Source organism: Gavia stellata, chromosome 1 (assembly GCF_030936135.1).
Source record: "Gavia stellata isolate bGavSte3 chromosome 1, bGavSte3.hap2, whole genome shotgun sequence".
NCBI classification, from domain to species: domain Eukaryota; kingdom Metazoa; phylum Chordata; class Aves; order Gaviiformes; family Gaviidae; genus Gavia; species Gavia stellata.
Genome location: NC_082594.1, coordinates 8,424,921 through 8,442,658, shown reverse-complemented (window position 1 = coordinate 8,442,658; position 17,738 = coordinate 8,424,921). Strand labels below are relative to the sequence as shown.

The window sequence follows — 17,738 nt, the reverse complement described above, 5'->3', positions numbered from 1 at the left end:
CTCACTTCAACCCATTGACCAAAGCATCGGTTTTGTCACCATCTCAACTCCCAAATCCTAACTCGGCAGAAGTGGAAGATGAGCCTTCGCTGTGCAGAACCACCCAAGTCCAGAAGCCTGCTCTCCTCCACCAGCCATCTCAGGAGCCCACAGGAGAAGACCTTCACCAAGCACATCCCAGTGGGAATGCAACAGATTCCCGCTTACCAGAAATGCCACAAGCGGAGGCTGTACACAAGCGCTTCTTTGTGCTTCCACAACCCCAGCCAGGCACAATCTCAGGGCCTCCTAAGCAAGGACAGAGTTTTCCAAGATCTCCCCTTTCCATTTTCTCCCTTAGAGTAGGTTCACTGTTATGATCCTGATGGCAATTGTGAGAGGGGCGCAAAGATCGTTAGACCCAACATTGTCTGAGCCATGTCATATAGCCCTGTGCTTCCCCACGTGCCTTCTAGCAGCGAGAAACCTCAGCTATGGTATTGCCACACAAGTTTATGCTGAAAACCATCAGGGTCCTACCTTTACTTTTTCACCATTTATCTCCACAGTTTTAATCATAAAGTCAACCCCAATCGTGGCTCCTTGACCCGGTGGGAAAAGCCCCTGAAAGAAAACAGAGTTTCATTAAGCAAATTTCTGTAGCTCTCTCTGGGTGCCAATCCTTACCCTTTTCCATCCCCAAAACTATTCCTCCTTTGTCCTCTTCCCCAGACACTTATTTCCATCGCATTTAGAGAGGAAAATATGACATTTCCCCAGTACAAAGGTTACCATAATTCAACCCCACAGTGGTTTTGCTGCCTACACATCTATAGTCGTGTAGCAAGTCATTGACTTGAAAGGTGGGAAAACAGGAGGAGAAAAGGAGGATGCATACAGGGAAAAGAGAATCACAGAATCACTATGGTTGGAAAAGACCTGTAAGATCAAGTCCAACCATCAACCCAACACCACCATGCCCACTAAACCATGTCCCACAATGCCACGTCCACACGTTCCTTGAAGCCCTTATGCTTCTGCGCAGCTGGCAGAAGAAGGGTAGGTGGGGACCCTCCATCCTACTTCCCAATGCCTTGAAAGAGGTGGGAGCGCCACATGGGATGAGATGCCTTTGCTCCTGCAACCTCATGCCTTCCCTCTCCCCTCCACCACGTGCCATGGCGTGGAAAGGCATTTCTGGCAGCTCCCAGCACTGGGGTCACATCCCTGCACGGCATTTCAGGAGCGAAGCACGGATCCAGCCACTACTGGTGCCACAGCAATGGCAAGGACCGGCATGATGCTGGTGGCATTTGATAGCAGCACCATCGGAAAGGAGCAACACCAAACAAAAAAAAAAAATAAACTGAGCTTTCTGATTTCTGGTGTCCAGGTCTACAAAGTCATATTGATTTTGGGGCACATCCATCCCCTACAGCAGCTGCGCTGCCAAAGCACAAGCAGCCACAGAAGTGGCCACAGACTTTGCGGTTAACCTTTTGGGGTTGACTAGCTTTACTGCCACATGCAATTGGAGAGAGCGTTTAACATCACCACAGCTTTAAAACCAAAATTAACAGTGAGGGGGAAAATTGCTGACAATTCCTAGTGGAGAGTGCAACAAAAAACCTCCACAACTTGTGTTTATAAAACTATAAAGGGCATCAGGCAAAATCTTCTTTTGACTTGGATCACGGAAGTCTGGTCCTTTCCCTGTTATTCTGCCACAAAAAAACATCTGGTGTTTAACAGAAGACACTGGACTGACAGCCCAGGGCACAGATTATTTAATTATCTACTAGTAACAAATAACAGGGAGAGTTTTGTGCAGTAAGGGATGGGGAGGAGAAAGCACATGGGAGCACACCAGGAGATGTGCTGGTCCTTATAACTGGTCCAGAGCACCTCCAAATCAGGAGGAGTTGTCCCAGTGGTTTTCAGAGAGGACTTTCCATCTTCAGAGACGGATGAGCTTTCTCCAGTGCTAGATCCTCCACAGGGCCAAGTAGAGCACTAGATACAGATGTGCTGCTTGTGCCAGTATTTCGCTATAGGTGATGCATGCACCAAGAGCGTGGGCAACAAAATGCTTTAGAGTCGTGATGCCAGCAGAGCCCTCGATGCACAGCCATGGGCTCCACAATCCCATCCCAGTGCTGTCCCCACCCTGACGTCCCACACCCAAGAGGCAGCCAACCTCACCTGAGTGAAGCGACGGACTAAGCAGGTCTTCCCCACACCGGCGTTGCCAATTAAAACAATTTTGAAGAGGAAATCATAATCTTCCATACTCATTTACGCAGCTGCAAGAGAGAAAGCACAACACTACATGAACCAAGGCAGTGGGGAAATGCCCTTTTATTCCTGCTGAACTTTATTCCTCCAAATACTCAGCACAAAGGTCTCCTGGCATGTGCATGACTCCCCAGATAAGGGAGAAGAGCCCTTCCCGCTCTGAGCTGGGGCATCCACCTAGTCCAACGTCAGCTGCTATGAAACCTTGGCCACGTTTCTGCTTTCACACCGTCTCAGTTGGCTGCCCATGAATTAGAGATGCTGATTCTCAGCTTTCAGAGCAACACTCCGCAAGCTCGAGCCACCATTTCCTAGATTTCCCCAAATGTTTGTTTTGCTTTTAACTGTGTCAGTCCCAAAGGACAGTGTGGACTTTGCCACCTTGTCCGAGAGGAAAATGTAATTTATTTCTGTTAGGGCAACACCCAGAACCCCCCTGTGAGCTCCTCCAGGTGGGTGCTGGGTATACACGGAGCAGGGGGGCACAACAGACAGGGAAATTAAAATAATTTAAAAATAAAAGCAGCAGTAACAGGGGGTAACAGTTTACCTGAAGTACATTAAGAGAGGATTTTAAAAAAGAAGAAAGAACAGATGCTATTAGAAATACTCCTACTAAGATGCTTTTCTTTATTTTTGTGAGGATAGCTTTCTTGGCATAAAACTCAAATGGGAAGTGAACAGAGGAGCCTGGAGGGGACGCAGCACACATCCCGCCCCACCCCCAAGTCCAACCTCCTTGGCAGGATACAGAGACCGACGTTTCAGCAATGTCACAGGGGATGGGCAGGGTTGCCTGCCTGGGGGAAGACCTACAGGGCTTCCTTAGGCCACTCCAAGTATGGGGAAGACCGAACAGATAAGTGTAGAGTTCGCTGCGGCTCAGCAAGGCATGGGGGATGAGTATCCACACCGTCATCTCCAATGCACCCAAAGGTGCCGCCGATGCCGTGAATAGAGAAGGGGTCTGTAACCTTCAAGAAAAGTAACAACAGGCAGAAGAGATTCAGTTGGAGATTTTAGGTAGACAGAAAAACCCACAGACAAGGGAGCAGAAGGGCAGTGTCCAAACCCAGCTGTGTCCAAGGAGGATCCAGGTATTATACATGGCATCAAAGACCTGTCCTCAAGACTGGTCTGGGACAATGGTGCAAGAGACTTCAGTAGAGACAGATTTACAAGCCATCAGTTAAGAAACCAGATAAGGTGATACCTAAACATCAGTACCTAACCCACCCGTACCTATAGGTTCGGCACTGGATGACGAGATAGAATGAAAGATGGGAAGTGTAGGAGATGGGCGAGAGGTGTAGAAATGAAAAAAAAAAGTATTGTGAAATTGCTATCCTCCGTAAAGGCCCAGATTGCATAGAGGGTTTTTACAGAGCTGACAAAGGGAGCAAATGCAGCACAGGTGAAACAAACTTCTCGCGCTCAGCCCAAAGGCGGAGTGCCCTCTGCCACTGCCTCCAAAGGTCCTTCCTTGGGAGGGTTCATCGCCACCCTGCTGTGGCTGCACACCAGAAGGTCCCAGCTACAGACCCCAGTCCCACCATACAGCTGTGACAGGCTTTAGTCAAACAGCCAGAGAGTACAAGATAAAACTGATACAGTCTGGGTCTGCCTGGCAGGACACACCGAAACGGCTCTCCAAGCACCACCGAGAGCCTGGTGGACCTGAAGGCAAATGAGGTGGAAGACTGACTCAGCTGCTTCACGTCTATGTGATCCCTGGCCTTTGCAGCAGCCTAAAAAAAAAAGGGTAACCACACCAATTAGTGATTAATGAGCTGCATCACATCAGCAGATGGTTAGCAGGGACACGGCTGAGTCACACAGACATGTCACTTCACCTGGGCCAGTGACGCAGTGTGGCATTTGCCCTGCTGCTGCTTTGCTGAACTGGAGCTACGGTCCTCTGCAAAGTGCCACCAAACAGCAGCAGCTGGAGCTGTCCTGAGGATGCTCTAACCTCGCCTTGCTCCGACATGCAAGACCTTGCAGCTCCCTCCTATCTTAATACAGTGAAAGAGTGGGACCTTAAAAAGCAGCCTCAAAAAATGCCCTTTTTTATTTTCTGGGGTTGTTATTCTGTGTAACTGTTTCTTTATCTCCAAGCCTGGCTTGCCCAGAGTGGGAGTGGATAACAATAACAGTATTAAGAACATGTTGACAGTGCTCTTACAACAAAGGCTAAATGTTAGTACACGGTTTCAAGCTTTCACACTAGCCAACATGAAGAAAAACGTGATCATCCACTAAAAGCTATTTCAAGACTAACATGACTTACTCAGCACTGGATAATTATCCCTGGGATGCTTCAAATCCCAGAGGGCACTGCTCCCCCCTGGAGGCATTTCAGTTCTATTACTTGTACCCTAAACAATTCAACGTTCAAATTTATCTTCTCAGGAAGCTTAAAAATAAACTTCCTCTGCAGATCTTTGAGCTCAGAAATGCTAAATGGCTCAGACATACCCTAGAGTTATGTCTGATCCCCTTCATTAGGCTCCAAGACTAATCACATGTGATAATGACCCCAAACGGGAACTGGAAGATGAGCCAAGGCCATTAAACAAACAACGCAATGATGAGATTAAATGCCAAAACTGAAGAGACACAAGAAGTGGGGGCACAGGAGGGGATAATGCAACAGACTGAGCAGTAAGGAAGAGAAAAGTAATTTGGGAGGTGGAGCGGGCAGGTGAGGTTGACCATCGCTGCCCTCTCATTCCCCTGGTCACCAAAATTGCTGTTTCTCCCTCTGACGTGCACAAACACTGACCTACCACAGCGTCAGCGCTGAACACAGAAACATTGCATCAGTTACCGTTATGAAATCTCCTTCTGCAAGCCGAGCCTTTCAGCCAAGTGACCTTTGCTGCTGACTCAAGCTCACGCAACCCTCCCTCTCCTCAGGGAAGATGTGTCTCAACCTCTGCCCTGCTTGCCACGGTCGGGGAATGTGCATCTCAGCAATACATCACACTTTAAATTACATGCCTTAAAAAAAAAAAAGAAAATGCAGAGTGCAACACTGTTTGCTTGGTTTTGGGCTTTGGTGTGGGTTTGGTTTTTTCCTTTCTGTTTTCTTGTGTTTGCAGGCGCAGGGCTCTGCCTTGCATCGCTGCAGCGGCTGAAGGCATTGGGGCCGCAGCTGCCTGTCCCACCCTTTGGCAGAGACACGACCCTGCAGCAAAGGCAGGGGATGGGATGTCTGTCCATGCCTCAGCCACCCCTCACCACATTTGTTTAAATCACGAATAGAGCTGGCTACAGCCCAGAGACATGCCCTATCATGAGATGAAACAGGAGCAGAGCCTGAGGCTGGCAGCAGCGTAGAAATTTGGGTTTCACAGCCGTTTTTCCCAGAGGCAGTTTAAACAGCTCACACCCCATCCAGCCCTCGTGGCTCGTGTCCCCCCTGGGCTGCTCCCACCAGCCTCGCAGGACATCAGTTTTGCAGGGTTTTATTTCATTTGGGTCGCTGCTCTGCTCCACTCCATCACACAGCCCCACGCATGGTCACTGCAGGCAGGAACGAGCGGCCCGGAGGGGTGAATCGAAGCACGGCAACCACCCGGAGAGGTGGTCCATCTGCAGCAATGCAGCCAAAGGATAGCAGGACACACTTCAGGCTTAGCTGGTCTTCCTTACTTGGACAAGACAATGCAGCAAATGCTTTTGGTATTTTACAATTATTAATTCCAATTCAACCAAAAGATCGGTGAGATCCACCCAAACCAAAAGCACAAGGGCCAGGGGCTTTCACCTCTCCTTCCCCCCATGCAAGCTCATCCAAGCAAGCTCCAGCTCCCACGGAGACACCCCAAAAAAGGAGGTGCAAAAGCCATGGGCTGCCTTCCCCATACAGTGAGCACCGCTGCAAAGGCAGACATGCACCAGTCCTTCCTGCTTCTCCTGGTGTCTCGGTCACCAGAAACTCTCCCATAGTCAGGTCAGCAGGACTTGGTCCTCTGTTTCACCCTGCCATGGGCTCTTCACTGCCTGTAGGTGTTGAACAGCAGCACAGATGATGGAGGAGAAAGACACACTCCCTCCTGCTTCTCCTGTTCACCACAAGGCAAGGCATTTATCTGCAATACATGTGTCAGGGAATGAGATATCCAGGTATGTTTTAGTTTATTCCCTTACATGATGTCCTCTCCCTGCATTTTGCTCCATTCACCTCTTAGTTCTCCCTGATCCACTTTGATTTACTTGACAGTGTTTATCATCTGAAGCAATTATTTCGGGATTTGTTGTTTTTTTGGGTTTTGGGTTTTTTCATTGGGTTTTTTTTTTTTTTAAACAGTGTTTTTTCACCCATTAGTTTGCATGGGCACAGAGGGTTCCTCCTCACCTCTGACCTGCTCTGACCATGCCATGCTCAGTCTCTTTGGGTACCAATTAAGTGGCAGAAACACAAGGCAAAGGTTCAAATACTATCTGGGAGACATGAATGACTTTGGACTGATCAAGTTCTCCTTCAGATGGATGAAACCATAATTCTACCTGTCCCTCATCAGGTTTTACACTAGGACCAGCCTTTGCACAAAACAACCAGCAAGTATGAATGAGGTTTTTAGCTCATTAAGGAATCACTGGCACATCTGTCTCAACTCCTTTGCTCGAGGAAGGCTTTCCACCTGTAGGCACAACGAGAGCAGGCTCTACAATGATGATTTTGCCCCAGTCGTTTTGGCTCACACAGCCAAAAGTAGAGTGGGAGACTTCAAAAGAGCAAGCATTTCTCGGCTGACCACAAGGTGTGCCCACCTCTGCCTGTCTTTCACCCTCCCTGAAGATCACAAGACAACACATGCTCAAGAAATATGATGGACAGCCTTCATCTGAAGTCAAAAACCTTTCATGTCTAAAAGAATGTTTTGACACCTTCATTTTAGAAGAACAAAACAGAAATAACCTGTTGTTTCTAAACCTCCATGTTATCTCAGTCCTCTTCTGAGTTAGAGGTGCAGGAGTCATGGAGCGGCAGTTCACGTCTCCGTGGGCCAGGCAACAACTGGAGAAGGGAGTGCGTGGCACATCATGGCATCACCTTCTCTCCTCACCAGTCTCATTCATGGGTTTTCATTTCCTGTAGCCTGAAGAAGCATCAGAAGTCTTCGTGGGCATGTCCTGCTTACGAGCCATGGTTAGGGGACCACTGTCCCCAAATCAGAACAGGTCAAATCAGAGCAGGCTTAGTGCAGCCAGGTGATGCAGGCCCATGCATGGCTATGGAATCAGAGAATCATTTAGGTTGGAAGAGACCTTTAAGATCGAGTCCAGCCATAAACCTAACACTGCCAAGTCCACCTCTAAACCATGTCCCTAAGCAGCACATCTACACGTGACTCAACCCCTCCCTGGGCAGCCTGTTCCAATGCTTGATAACGCTTTCAGTGAAGGAATTTTTCCTAATATCCAGTCTAAACCTCCCCTGGCACAACTTGAGGCCCTTTCCTCTTGTCCTGTCACTTGTCACTTGGGAGAAGAGACCAACACCCACCTCTCTCCAACCCCCTTTCAGGTAATTGTAGAGAGCGATGAGGTCTCCCCTCAGCCTCCTCTTCTCCAGATTGAACAACCCCAGTTCCCTCAGACGCTCCTCATCAGACTTGTGCTCCAGACCCCTCACCAGCTTCGTCGCCCTTCTCTGGACACACTCCAGCACCTCAATGTCCTTCTTGTAGGGAGGGGCCCAACACTGAACACAGGATTCGAGGTGCGGCCTCACCAGCGTCGAGTACAGGGGCACGATCCCCTCCCTGCTCCTGCTGGGCACACCATTTCTGATACAGGCCAGGATGCCGTTGGCCTTCTTGGCCACCTGGGCACACTGCTGGCTCATCTTCAGCCGGCTGTCGATCAACACCCCCAGGTCCTTTTCTGCAGGGCAGCTTTCCAGGCACTCGTCCCCAAGCCTGTAGCGTTGCCTGGGGTTGTTGTGACCCAAGTGCAGGACCCGGCACTTGGCCTTGTTGAACCTCATCCAATTGGCCTGGGCCCATCCATCCAGCCTGTCCAGATCCCTCTGCAGAGCCTTCCCACCCTCCAGCAGATCAACACTCTCGCCCAACTTGGTGTTGTCTGCAAACTTGCTGAGGGAGCACTCAATCCCCTCGTCCAGATCATTGATAAATATATTAAACAAGACCGGCACCAGTACTGAGCCCTGGGGAACACCACTTGTGACCGGCTGCCGACTGGATTTAACTCCATTCACCACAACTCTTTGGGCCCGGCCATCCAGCCAGTTTTTTTACCCACCAAAGAGCTGGGTAAAAAAAAACACCTATCCACAGCTGTGAAGGCTTCTCCACATTTACAGATAAAGACTGAAACTATATTAAGCCAGGAACACTGATAATTTGCGCCTCAGCCCTATCCCACTACAAATCCTCATTTACAACTTACTGCTTCAATTAGACACAGAGAAGGATCTGCAGCCTCTTCCACCTGCTAGATCTAACCAGTAGGTCAGGGTGGGTTTTTCATGTATTTATACAATTCTTAATGAACAAGTATTTTCTGCTCTTCATCATCCAACAGCTATAAACAAAAATAAATGCACCTAAACATCTCAAGTTCAAAGAGCAGCAGTTAGGTATACAGATATTACATTGATTGCACATGCCATATGAGCCAGGAAATTCAAAGCTAAGGCTAATATTTCAAGCAGAAAATTATTCCTTGCTGGCCAGAAAATTGCAGGGAACTCAGGTCTGGACATGCTGCTGCATTATGTAACTCAGGATAAAATATTTTCATTTCCAAAGCACCTGCCAACCCAAGCGGGCTCCTGCACTCAGCAAGCACGAGCCCAGCTCCTGACCCTCTACAAATAAGCAGCCTGGATTTCCTCCTACTTCCTTGCCCACCTTCCTCACTCCTCTTTACAAGGTTTCATTTCACTTTCATCCACACAGGAAAAATTAAGAGAGACTTTATCCCCACAAAAGCCTGGATCGCCCATACCACATCCCTGCTCTGTGTTGGTGGTGGCAAATCCACAAAGGATCCATGCTCTCAGCTAGGTGGGACATTGAAACTCCAGGGATGTCTTTACCAGATTCAAGGGAGAAAGATTTATCGCAGGCACATGGGAGTTGCAGAGCCCAGCATTTCCCATCTCTACCCATCACGCTTGCCGTTCTGGGGGAGCAATATCCAGTTGCCTGCACACTAGCAATCCTAAACATGCCTCTTCATCAAGGATAGTCCCTCATAGGAAGGGAAAAGGTCCCGAGTGCAGACACACCACGCCTCTAAGCATCATTTCCCAAGCAGAAACACAGCAGCTTTTATCTCGCACAGACATCACCTACAGACTATTAGTGCACATGCCTCCGTGGCGCAGTGGTCTTGCAGTGTGCTCACACTACCGCTGACAAATTCAGGCTCAATAAGTCCATCCAACACTTCCAGGAGGCGTCAAGCAACTACGTACACAGTGCAGGGAGGTGTGGGGCTTCCCCGTGCACGGCAGCCCCATCAGCATCAGCTGCCAGTCATTTAAAAGTCTAGACACATTAAAAAAAAAAGAGCAAATTTCAACCAAACTTTCCAGCTAGAAAAAGTAGTGTATTATGAAAACCTCAGCCCTCCACAAAAATTTTATTTGGAGAGATTCCTGCTCCTCAACCCTTTGCTCAGGATATTTCTCCTATAGAAACCAAGTGAGCTGAGTAGGTGCAAGTTCTCGCATACCACAGGTATGTTTTATCTCACAGAGATATTTCTATAAAATACAGAATAGCTAAAGTTGAGAGGTTTTGCATCAATGACTGCACAGAGCACACAGCCCTTCCCCTTACCGCTTTTGCCATCAGGGAAAATTTGCAGCTCGCCAGACTATTTTAATCAGGTTGTGGCTCACACGTTACTTGCCGCTGGGAGCTTGTGCAAGTGCCACGGAGGAACCCACTGATCAGCGATTACAGGCACTTCACCATAAAACAAGCAGGTAAATCCAGCACCGATATCATCCTAAGGAATAGCCCAGAGCAGGAGCTCCGCTTTACTGGGCACCGCGGGACATGGCTTAGTGGGCATGGTGGTGTTGGGTTGATGGTTGGACTTGATGATCTTACAGGTCTTTTCCAACGTTAACGATTGTGTGAAGGAGCTCGGTGGAACAGGATGCTCGGCTGTGATGCCCCCGCTCAACACGAGAGGACCCAGCCTTGCCACAGCCCATGGCTGGACACCGGCTCTCCGCACTTCAGAGATAACTGACTGTGGACTGCTCTCTTCGTCTGCCTGCTTTGCTTAACGGTGCTTAACAGATCTCTCATTTAAGAGCAATCTTTGGATTTTTATGTGCTCCTGGCATCCCCGATGGTGAAAAAACCTTGCGTCCATGCTGTCCACTGCTGGGTTAAGTCTTCTGGGTGGCTTTGCTAGTACTGGTGTCAAGGGCCGCATTAACACACATCATTAACCATTTTTTGTTGTTGGATGGTGGAAGGATGGGTGGTGTTTGGGTTGGACACATCCTTGAGGGTCTCAGTGCCACCAAAGACTCTTCATGAGAGACCGGGCAAGTCACAGCTTCTGCAGTCCAGTGTCCTCATTTCTCTTTCCCACCTCCTGGAGGGAGGGGAGACTCAGTGACATTTGTAATACACTTCGGTGTTGGGAACGGCCATGGAAGTGCAAAATACCACACGCAGACAGCAAGTTGTATTCCATCAAACGTATCTGAGGATTGAACTGTTAATCAATGATGGTTCTCTTCCCACAGATGAACGAACTAATCTGATTTCTGCATTACTTAGGAAAAATGAGACACGCACACACAGAGTACTTGCAAAATAACAAACAGAAAATTAATTTCTTTAGGATTGAGAAAAAAATGCTGACATGCGCATTCGCAACGCCACAATAGTTGGCTGGTGACCAAACCACACACCATCAGCAGCATGCCCAGGATGCACACCATCTTTGGAAAACTGTTTCCAAACATAAGAACAGTGCTGCACTCCATTTACTGGCAGAACCTGGGTTCTGACTGCAAAAAAGTCGGTGCAATCTTAACACATGCTTTAATAAACATCTTTCAAGACGTGCCTGGACATGGAGACCCAATACTGCATGTTCAAAACAACACACTGTTGGTTTTGGCCACATTTTAGCAAATCATGTGACCACCAAGCTGTATGCTCTGCAGCAACACATTTTTTGCATGGAAGCAGTTAAAGACTCAGCCAGCGCAGCAGACAGGCTGACTTCCAAGTGTGGAAAACTGCATTGCCAGAAATCCAGCCAAAAATGCTGTTTTATCCACTCAAAACCAACAGCCTCTTCCCAGAGGAAAAAAAAAAAAAAATTAAATGTACAGCCAAGCATTAACTGGAATGTGTCTTGCACGGAAAAGCCAGGAAAGCTTCCTAAGTCCAGTTCTCTACAATGGGAAATAAAGCTCTCGCACCAAGACCTGACCCACTGAAATGGGGAAATCCATCAGGACCTTAAGTGAGACTTTCTCTGCTTTTAGAAACCAAGTGCGGGATGAGGCTGAACCCCAGGTGTCTCGCATGAGCTGGGCAAGGTTTACAGTGACAGCAGCCCTTCACGCAAGGAGGCAAAGCTGGAGGGGAAATGATTTGCCCTTGGTGCAGAAGAAAGGCTTGTGCATGTTAACCAGGTGAAAGGCAAAGAAGTCTGATGATACATTCATTTGCTGGGCTGGCATGGGGGGGTTGAGCGGTGTCACAGTTGCACAGGGAGATGTTTTGACAGCGGGTGACAGGGCTCTGATAAAACACTCTCCAAGATTAGACAGTTTGACACCAATGTTTTTGAAAAGAGACAAGAAAAGCTATCACAACTAAAGGATTCCAATAAAATATTTACAAGAATCATGATTCAAATGAGGCTGCAAACGCAGAAGTAGCGTAAGTGTAGGTATGCCATTAGTTAATGACATAAGTCCCATAAATGTGTTGTGAAATATGAATACGTACATTAGTTTGGGTTATAAAAACATGTCCAAGAAATTTTTCTTAAATTTTAACTAACACAATGATATGTCTTACTGCTGTTGACCATCACCAGCCAGAGACTGTGGTATGAACAAACTAAAAATTTTTGCTAATAAGGTTTTGTTTTGTAAGAACGCTTTTTATTTACAAAAATAAGCAGTTATTTCCATCTCTTGATTTCTGCTCAAGTTAGCTTGTGATTTACTGGGATTTACGTCACTTCTCCATCAAACCTAGTAGAAATAACAAGTAATTAAGCCTCATCTAATCTCGCTTTCACGCGGTCAAGATCAGTGTCCACAAGGCTGCACTTGGTCCCCTCCGGCTTGGGCTGCAGCGTCCATGCAGCATCATGCGTGATGCTCCTGGGCCATGCCATGCTGTGTCATGCCATGTCACTGGTGAGGCCACGCTACGCCAGCCCAACGGTGTCCTGCACTAGCGATCAAAGAGCTAAAAACTAACTGCTATATTAAGATGAAAGTTTACTGTTTGCTCTGAATGGACAACAGGATCCACAAAAAAAAAAAAAAATTACTTTTGGCTCTTGGTTCTGTGGCTCAGGACAGATATATCAGACCTAAAGGTAACTTTCCTGAAACATAATAATAAATTAGCAATACCAGGAATAAACAGCAGAGATAATAAGCAAGAGAAAAGTCATAGAACCATACAGTGGTTTGGATTGGAAGGGACCTTAAAGATCATCTAGTTCCAACCCCCCTGCCATGGGCAGGGACATCTTCCACTAGATGAGGTTGCTCAAAGCCCCATCCAACCTGGCCTTGAACACTGCCAGGGTTGGGGCATCCACAACTTCTCTGGGCAACCTGTTCCAGTGTCTCACCACCCTCATCATAAAACAAAAAACCCAAAAAACTATCTTGCACACTGTTCTTGGCAATGTATTTCATCATCCATTGAGTTGATCTTACTAATATTCAGACAGCTAGACCTCTTGAGGAGCAGACACAGTACCTACCATTCCTCTATACCAGATTCAATCTGCGTCCAGTATCACCAGATCTCCAAAGAGGACATGCAAGTTCTCCTCCTACAGCTACAAGTATTTGTGCTGGTTCTCTTAAAATAGCAAGAATCAAAGACAAAACTGCAAAAGCCAAGACACTACAGCTGTAAGAACCGCACCTGCACCGTAGAAGCTGTAAAAAAAAAAAAAAGAAAAAAAACACATTCCTCCAAAGCATTTGGACTGATAATGTTTCATTGAGAGGAGCTCAATCCCTAACTAGCACCTCTCATACATTTTATGTCGCAGCCTGAAGCACAGCAAAGAAGCCTTCCCGAGACAATTGCTTGAAGGAGCTTTCTCCAGGAAGGAACACAAAATCATTAGGGCGATTATTTGCACAGTACAGGTAATCCACCTTCAATCAGTCTTTTGCATCTGGATTTTGTGGGGCAGCATCCTCCTGGTGAGTCAAGAGGGAGGCTGGCATCCCTATGCCCTCGAATTCAAGAGCACAGCCTGCTACTGCAGAGTAGGATCGGTAAAAGAAAAGTGGGGGTTTATTGGGTTTTTTTAAACCTACATGAGGAAATGAAGAAGTGATCCTGTGCTTCAGCCGGAGGCTCCCTTACCACAGCCACATGTGCAACATCAGCCAGCCAGGAGCTGCGCGTCGCACCCCTGTGCCACCACAATAGGAAAGGTGGCAATTGGCAACAGCACACGCGCATTTAGGGAGGATTTCTGCCTCTGCTACGCATTTTAAAAGAAGGCTTCTCCTCCAGAAATGACAGCTTTTTTGAACACGAAGTGGTGGACGAATAAAATGGACTTCAGTGTTACAGGCTCCTGTTTAAGGTGGCAGAGGCAATGCGATAGCATTGGCTATTTAAATCCTTACGGGGAGGGAGACGGAGGAGGTGGTGGAGCAGCTGAGGGCAGCCCCGGGGAAGCTTATCTCCCCGGTCCCCATTCCCTCCAAAGATGAGCTTGAAATCCCAAACCAGAGGGCCCTCTCTGCCACTAAGCTCAAGTTTGGGGTGATGGGCCTAAGCTAGTCCTAGGCTGATTATTGCCCCAGCGCTCCCCAATTCATCACCTCCTCTTATTTCTAGACGGGAAGCTCATTTCTCCTGTAACATACGTGCTCGTGCACCTGAGCATATATACTTCTGCTTCCTAACAAAACTGCACCACCAGCAAAAGAGTTGTCCCCTCTAAAAAGTTGTCGCCTCTAAAAATGCTCTCATTTGATGGAAACCCCCCGACTGGGACCAGCCAGTCTGGCAAGTGGCTGAGCTGACGGGGAATATTCTTTGCATTTCTGCAAAGAAACACTTCAGTACAGTTTTAACCGCAAGCATCTGCCAGAGAAGCAAATGTTTCATGAAAACAAATTCTTCAGAGGGGGAAGAAAGTGGAAATAATAGAGATTTGAGTGTAGCTTCAGGGCTGGTTGAAGCTGACATAAGCCCTGCTGCCTCCAAAGGGAAGGTTCCCACCCTGCCAGCTGCAGGAGGGACCCAGTCCAGATGGGAAAAAAATTTGGGGGTGCGACAGCAGAATTAGATTTTACAGCCCTGGTCCCAGAATTTCATTTTTGGAAAAAAGTATCTCTACTATAACTAGTATCTCTGTAATGGTAATTTCATATCATTGGTCCTGAGTAAGATTTTTTTATAAGGATATCACAGGTCTCTTCAAAGACTAAGGAACAGTATTCATGTTCTGATTCAATTCTAGCTCACACACTAACACGTAGCCTGTTTTCAGTTCCCCCTATGGTTTCAAGCAGTTACAGAACTTTTCATTTGCCCTAAACCACCGCAAAAGTACAGTTACTCATCTAGGGCAGCTATCTGCTGTTAAAACCTCATTTCAGCTTTGGGCCAGCTGCAATTCAAGAGACTGCAGGGGTTAAATCTGACACTAAAAGAAATCCCGAAAAGCAACAAAGCAGCTCTTTAGTGGAAGCTTTCTGCTCTAGGTCTCCTACCACTGCAGGGACATTACTCAAACAGCTTACCTAAAAGCCTAAAATCTGAAAAAATAATTTAAAAAATGCATTCCAGAGGCAGGGTCTTTGAGATTTATTATTTAGAGCTGATGCAGCAAGTGGTACCTCGAGGACTAAAGCAAGCAGGCCCCCACAAAACCAAGTATCACATGTGCATGCACACATACATTACAAGACAGCAGTCGCAGCAGCTATCTAGCCCAGATAAATCATGTCTTAAGCTCTGCAAACCTCTACTCCCAGCTCAGCTACTCCCCATCTCCAGTCACACAGGTTAATAAATTATTGCAGAGATTTGCAGATAGACATTTGCATTTGGAGAGAAGGTGAAGGCACAACTGCAGCTTCTGCAGCACCGATATTCACCCTTTTGATGTTGTCAATGTTCAACAGCCCAGTGACATAGCCCAAGATCTCCCAAAGCATGGCACTTTTGCTCAGAAATATGTTCCCATCGCAAATACGATCTCTCAGGGCTTTTCCAATACAGGCATTGCTGTATTATATATAATATCACATAAAAATACAGAGATTGTCCCTTACTACTACTGATCTCCTGGCCAGCAGCCTACTGAAGTTTTGACCTCTTTGGGACTAATATTAGGAAGCAGAATGTTATTTCCTTTTGTTTACTTCGGGCAAGCAGTAGCCAGTCCTCCGCAGGCACCAATGCCAAGATGACGTGCGCAGCCTGGGCAGTGCTGTCACTGCCCAGCTAGGGACCTTCACACTCACAGCTGCATGGTCATGGGGACACAGCGTGGCACGTCAGCACCGTGTTTGTGACCGTTTATTTTTATTCCTTAGCAACAGAGCAGCTCTTGGGGTTGGGTTTTGGGTTGGTTTTTTTTTTTGTTGAATCTATATTTGGCACCCTGGGGAAATTCCTGCGCAGAAGATAGCAATTTTTAAAAGAACGGATAAATGCTGGCACTCGAGCTTTGCTGACAGCAACATCACCCCCAGGCTTTTGGTTAGCATGAAGTACACAGACCTAGAGCCAAGAGGAGTCCTCACATGGACCAGGCACCAAGAGTCCCATCCATCACACTTTCTGCCTTTGCAAAACCTTGCCCCAGCATAAGAATAGGAACAAATTTATTGGCTCAAAGTCTCTAAGCTGTTTGTATCACATGTAAACCAACATCTCCAATGCTTGGAACCTCATCCCTGTTCAGCAGCACTGATAGGTGCCACGATGGTTTTTGTCCTGTGGGAGCCAGGATGCCTCAGTAATAGCACTGTCTCCAAGAGCAAAAAAAAAAAAAAGATATTTCAGTACAACACAGTAATTCTGAACTAAGACACCATTCTTACCATAAATCATGGAAATATCAATATCCCCCAGCTCTCTACAGCTCCCAAGCAAACAGGCAAATTAAATCCTGCCTAATCTACATGAGAAAAACAAATAACACCTGATGTTTCCCAATTCTGTTAGCAACATGGCCTTTAAAAAAAAAAGGATTTAATCATAGGAAGGATAGAGAAATCACACGGCTTGGCAGTTTCATTGGTTGTCATGGCAAATGGAAATCCCTGACTCTCCCACTTGTGTGGTTTAGAGGAAAGGAGACAACAAAAATGCCCCCTTTTTTGTGACTAGAAAAGAATGTTTTCCTAATAATCGTCGGTGAACCCACTTCACACTATATATAAACAGCTGCTCCTTTGCAGGGAAAAGGTTTGCTGTTTCTTTCTGAGTGACTCTCAGGGACCCAGGCAATGCAGGCCCAGCAGACATTCAGGCGCGGTAATGAGAATCATGTGCTTTTATACGCGGTGACTTCTTGCCTGCCAAAGGGAGCCGGAGCTAGCTGGGGAGGGGGTCTCGGCTCCGTGACAGCTCCGCCACCGGCTCCCCGGGGAGGCTGCGGGCTTGGCACGGCCAGGGGAACCTGGCAGCGGCACAGGTCCCCTCCCCTGCTCCCACTCAGCATCACCGCGGCGTTTCTTGCCACATGTCCAAAACAGGAGTTTCTTCATGCGTTCTCAAAGCAAGCCAAAACCATGGGTATTGTTCTGAGTTTTCATCTGCCAGACAGGTGACAGCAGCAACGACACCCCAGCGTTTGCTCCAACACCGGCAATCCAAAGCACCTTGCACCCTGCCTGCACGACCAGCACCACACACTTTTCATTACAGTAGATTTTCTGAATATAGGCGGGAGATAATTTGGCTGTAACTTCAGGAGCAGGTCCCCAGAGAGCCTGCTCCTTCCTGACACACTGCCTTTTGTTTTTGGCTGCATGCTGAAAATCTGGGAAGTTGAGGATATCCACGCAGCAGATTTACATCACTCATTTCACCACCAGGTCTTACTTGGTTGGTTTTGCCTCCAGCCCTTCCCCTCCTGCAAATCTTTCTCTTCACTCCTGGGCTCCAATGCAAGGCCTTTTGTCTAGAAGGAACAACAAGACCCTGAGGACTAATGTTTATTATAAGATGTTGTAAGGGAGCTCCTCTGTGGGTTAGGTTTTTTCT

The 17,738-nt window shown here is 47.4% G+C and overlaps 1 protein-coding gene across 1 annotated transcript in view; it reads right to left on the bottom strand.

Moving 5' to 3' along the window:
* The window catches only part of RAB30 (RAB30, member RAS oncogene family), a 46,397-nt gene that overhangs the window by 6,833 nt on the left and 21,826 nt on the right, over positions 1-17,738 (bottom strand). Inside the window, exons 2-3 of the mRNA XM_059818432.1 lie at positions 2,182-2,282; positions 520-603 (exon numbers count right to left, since the gene is read on the bottom strand). Of these exons, the coding sequence (XP_059674415.1) occupies positions 520-603; positions 2,182-2,274 (177 nt within the window). The 5' untranslated portion in view covers positions 2,275-2,282. The remainder of the gene's footprint in view (positions 1-519; positions 604-2,181; positions 2,283-17,738) is intronic.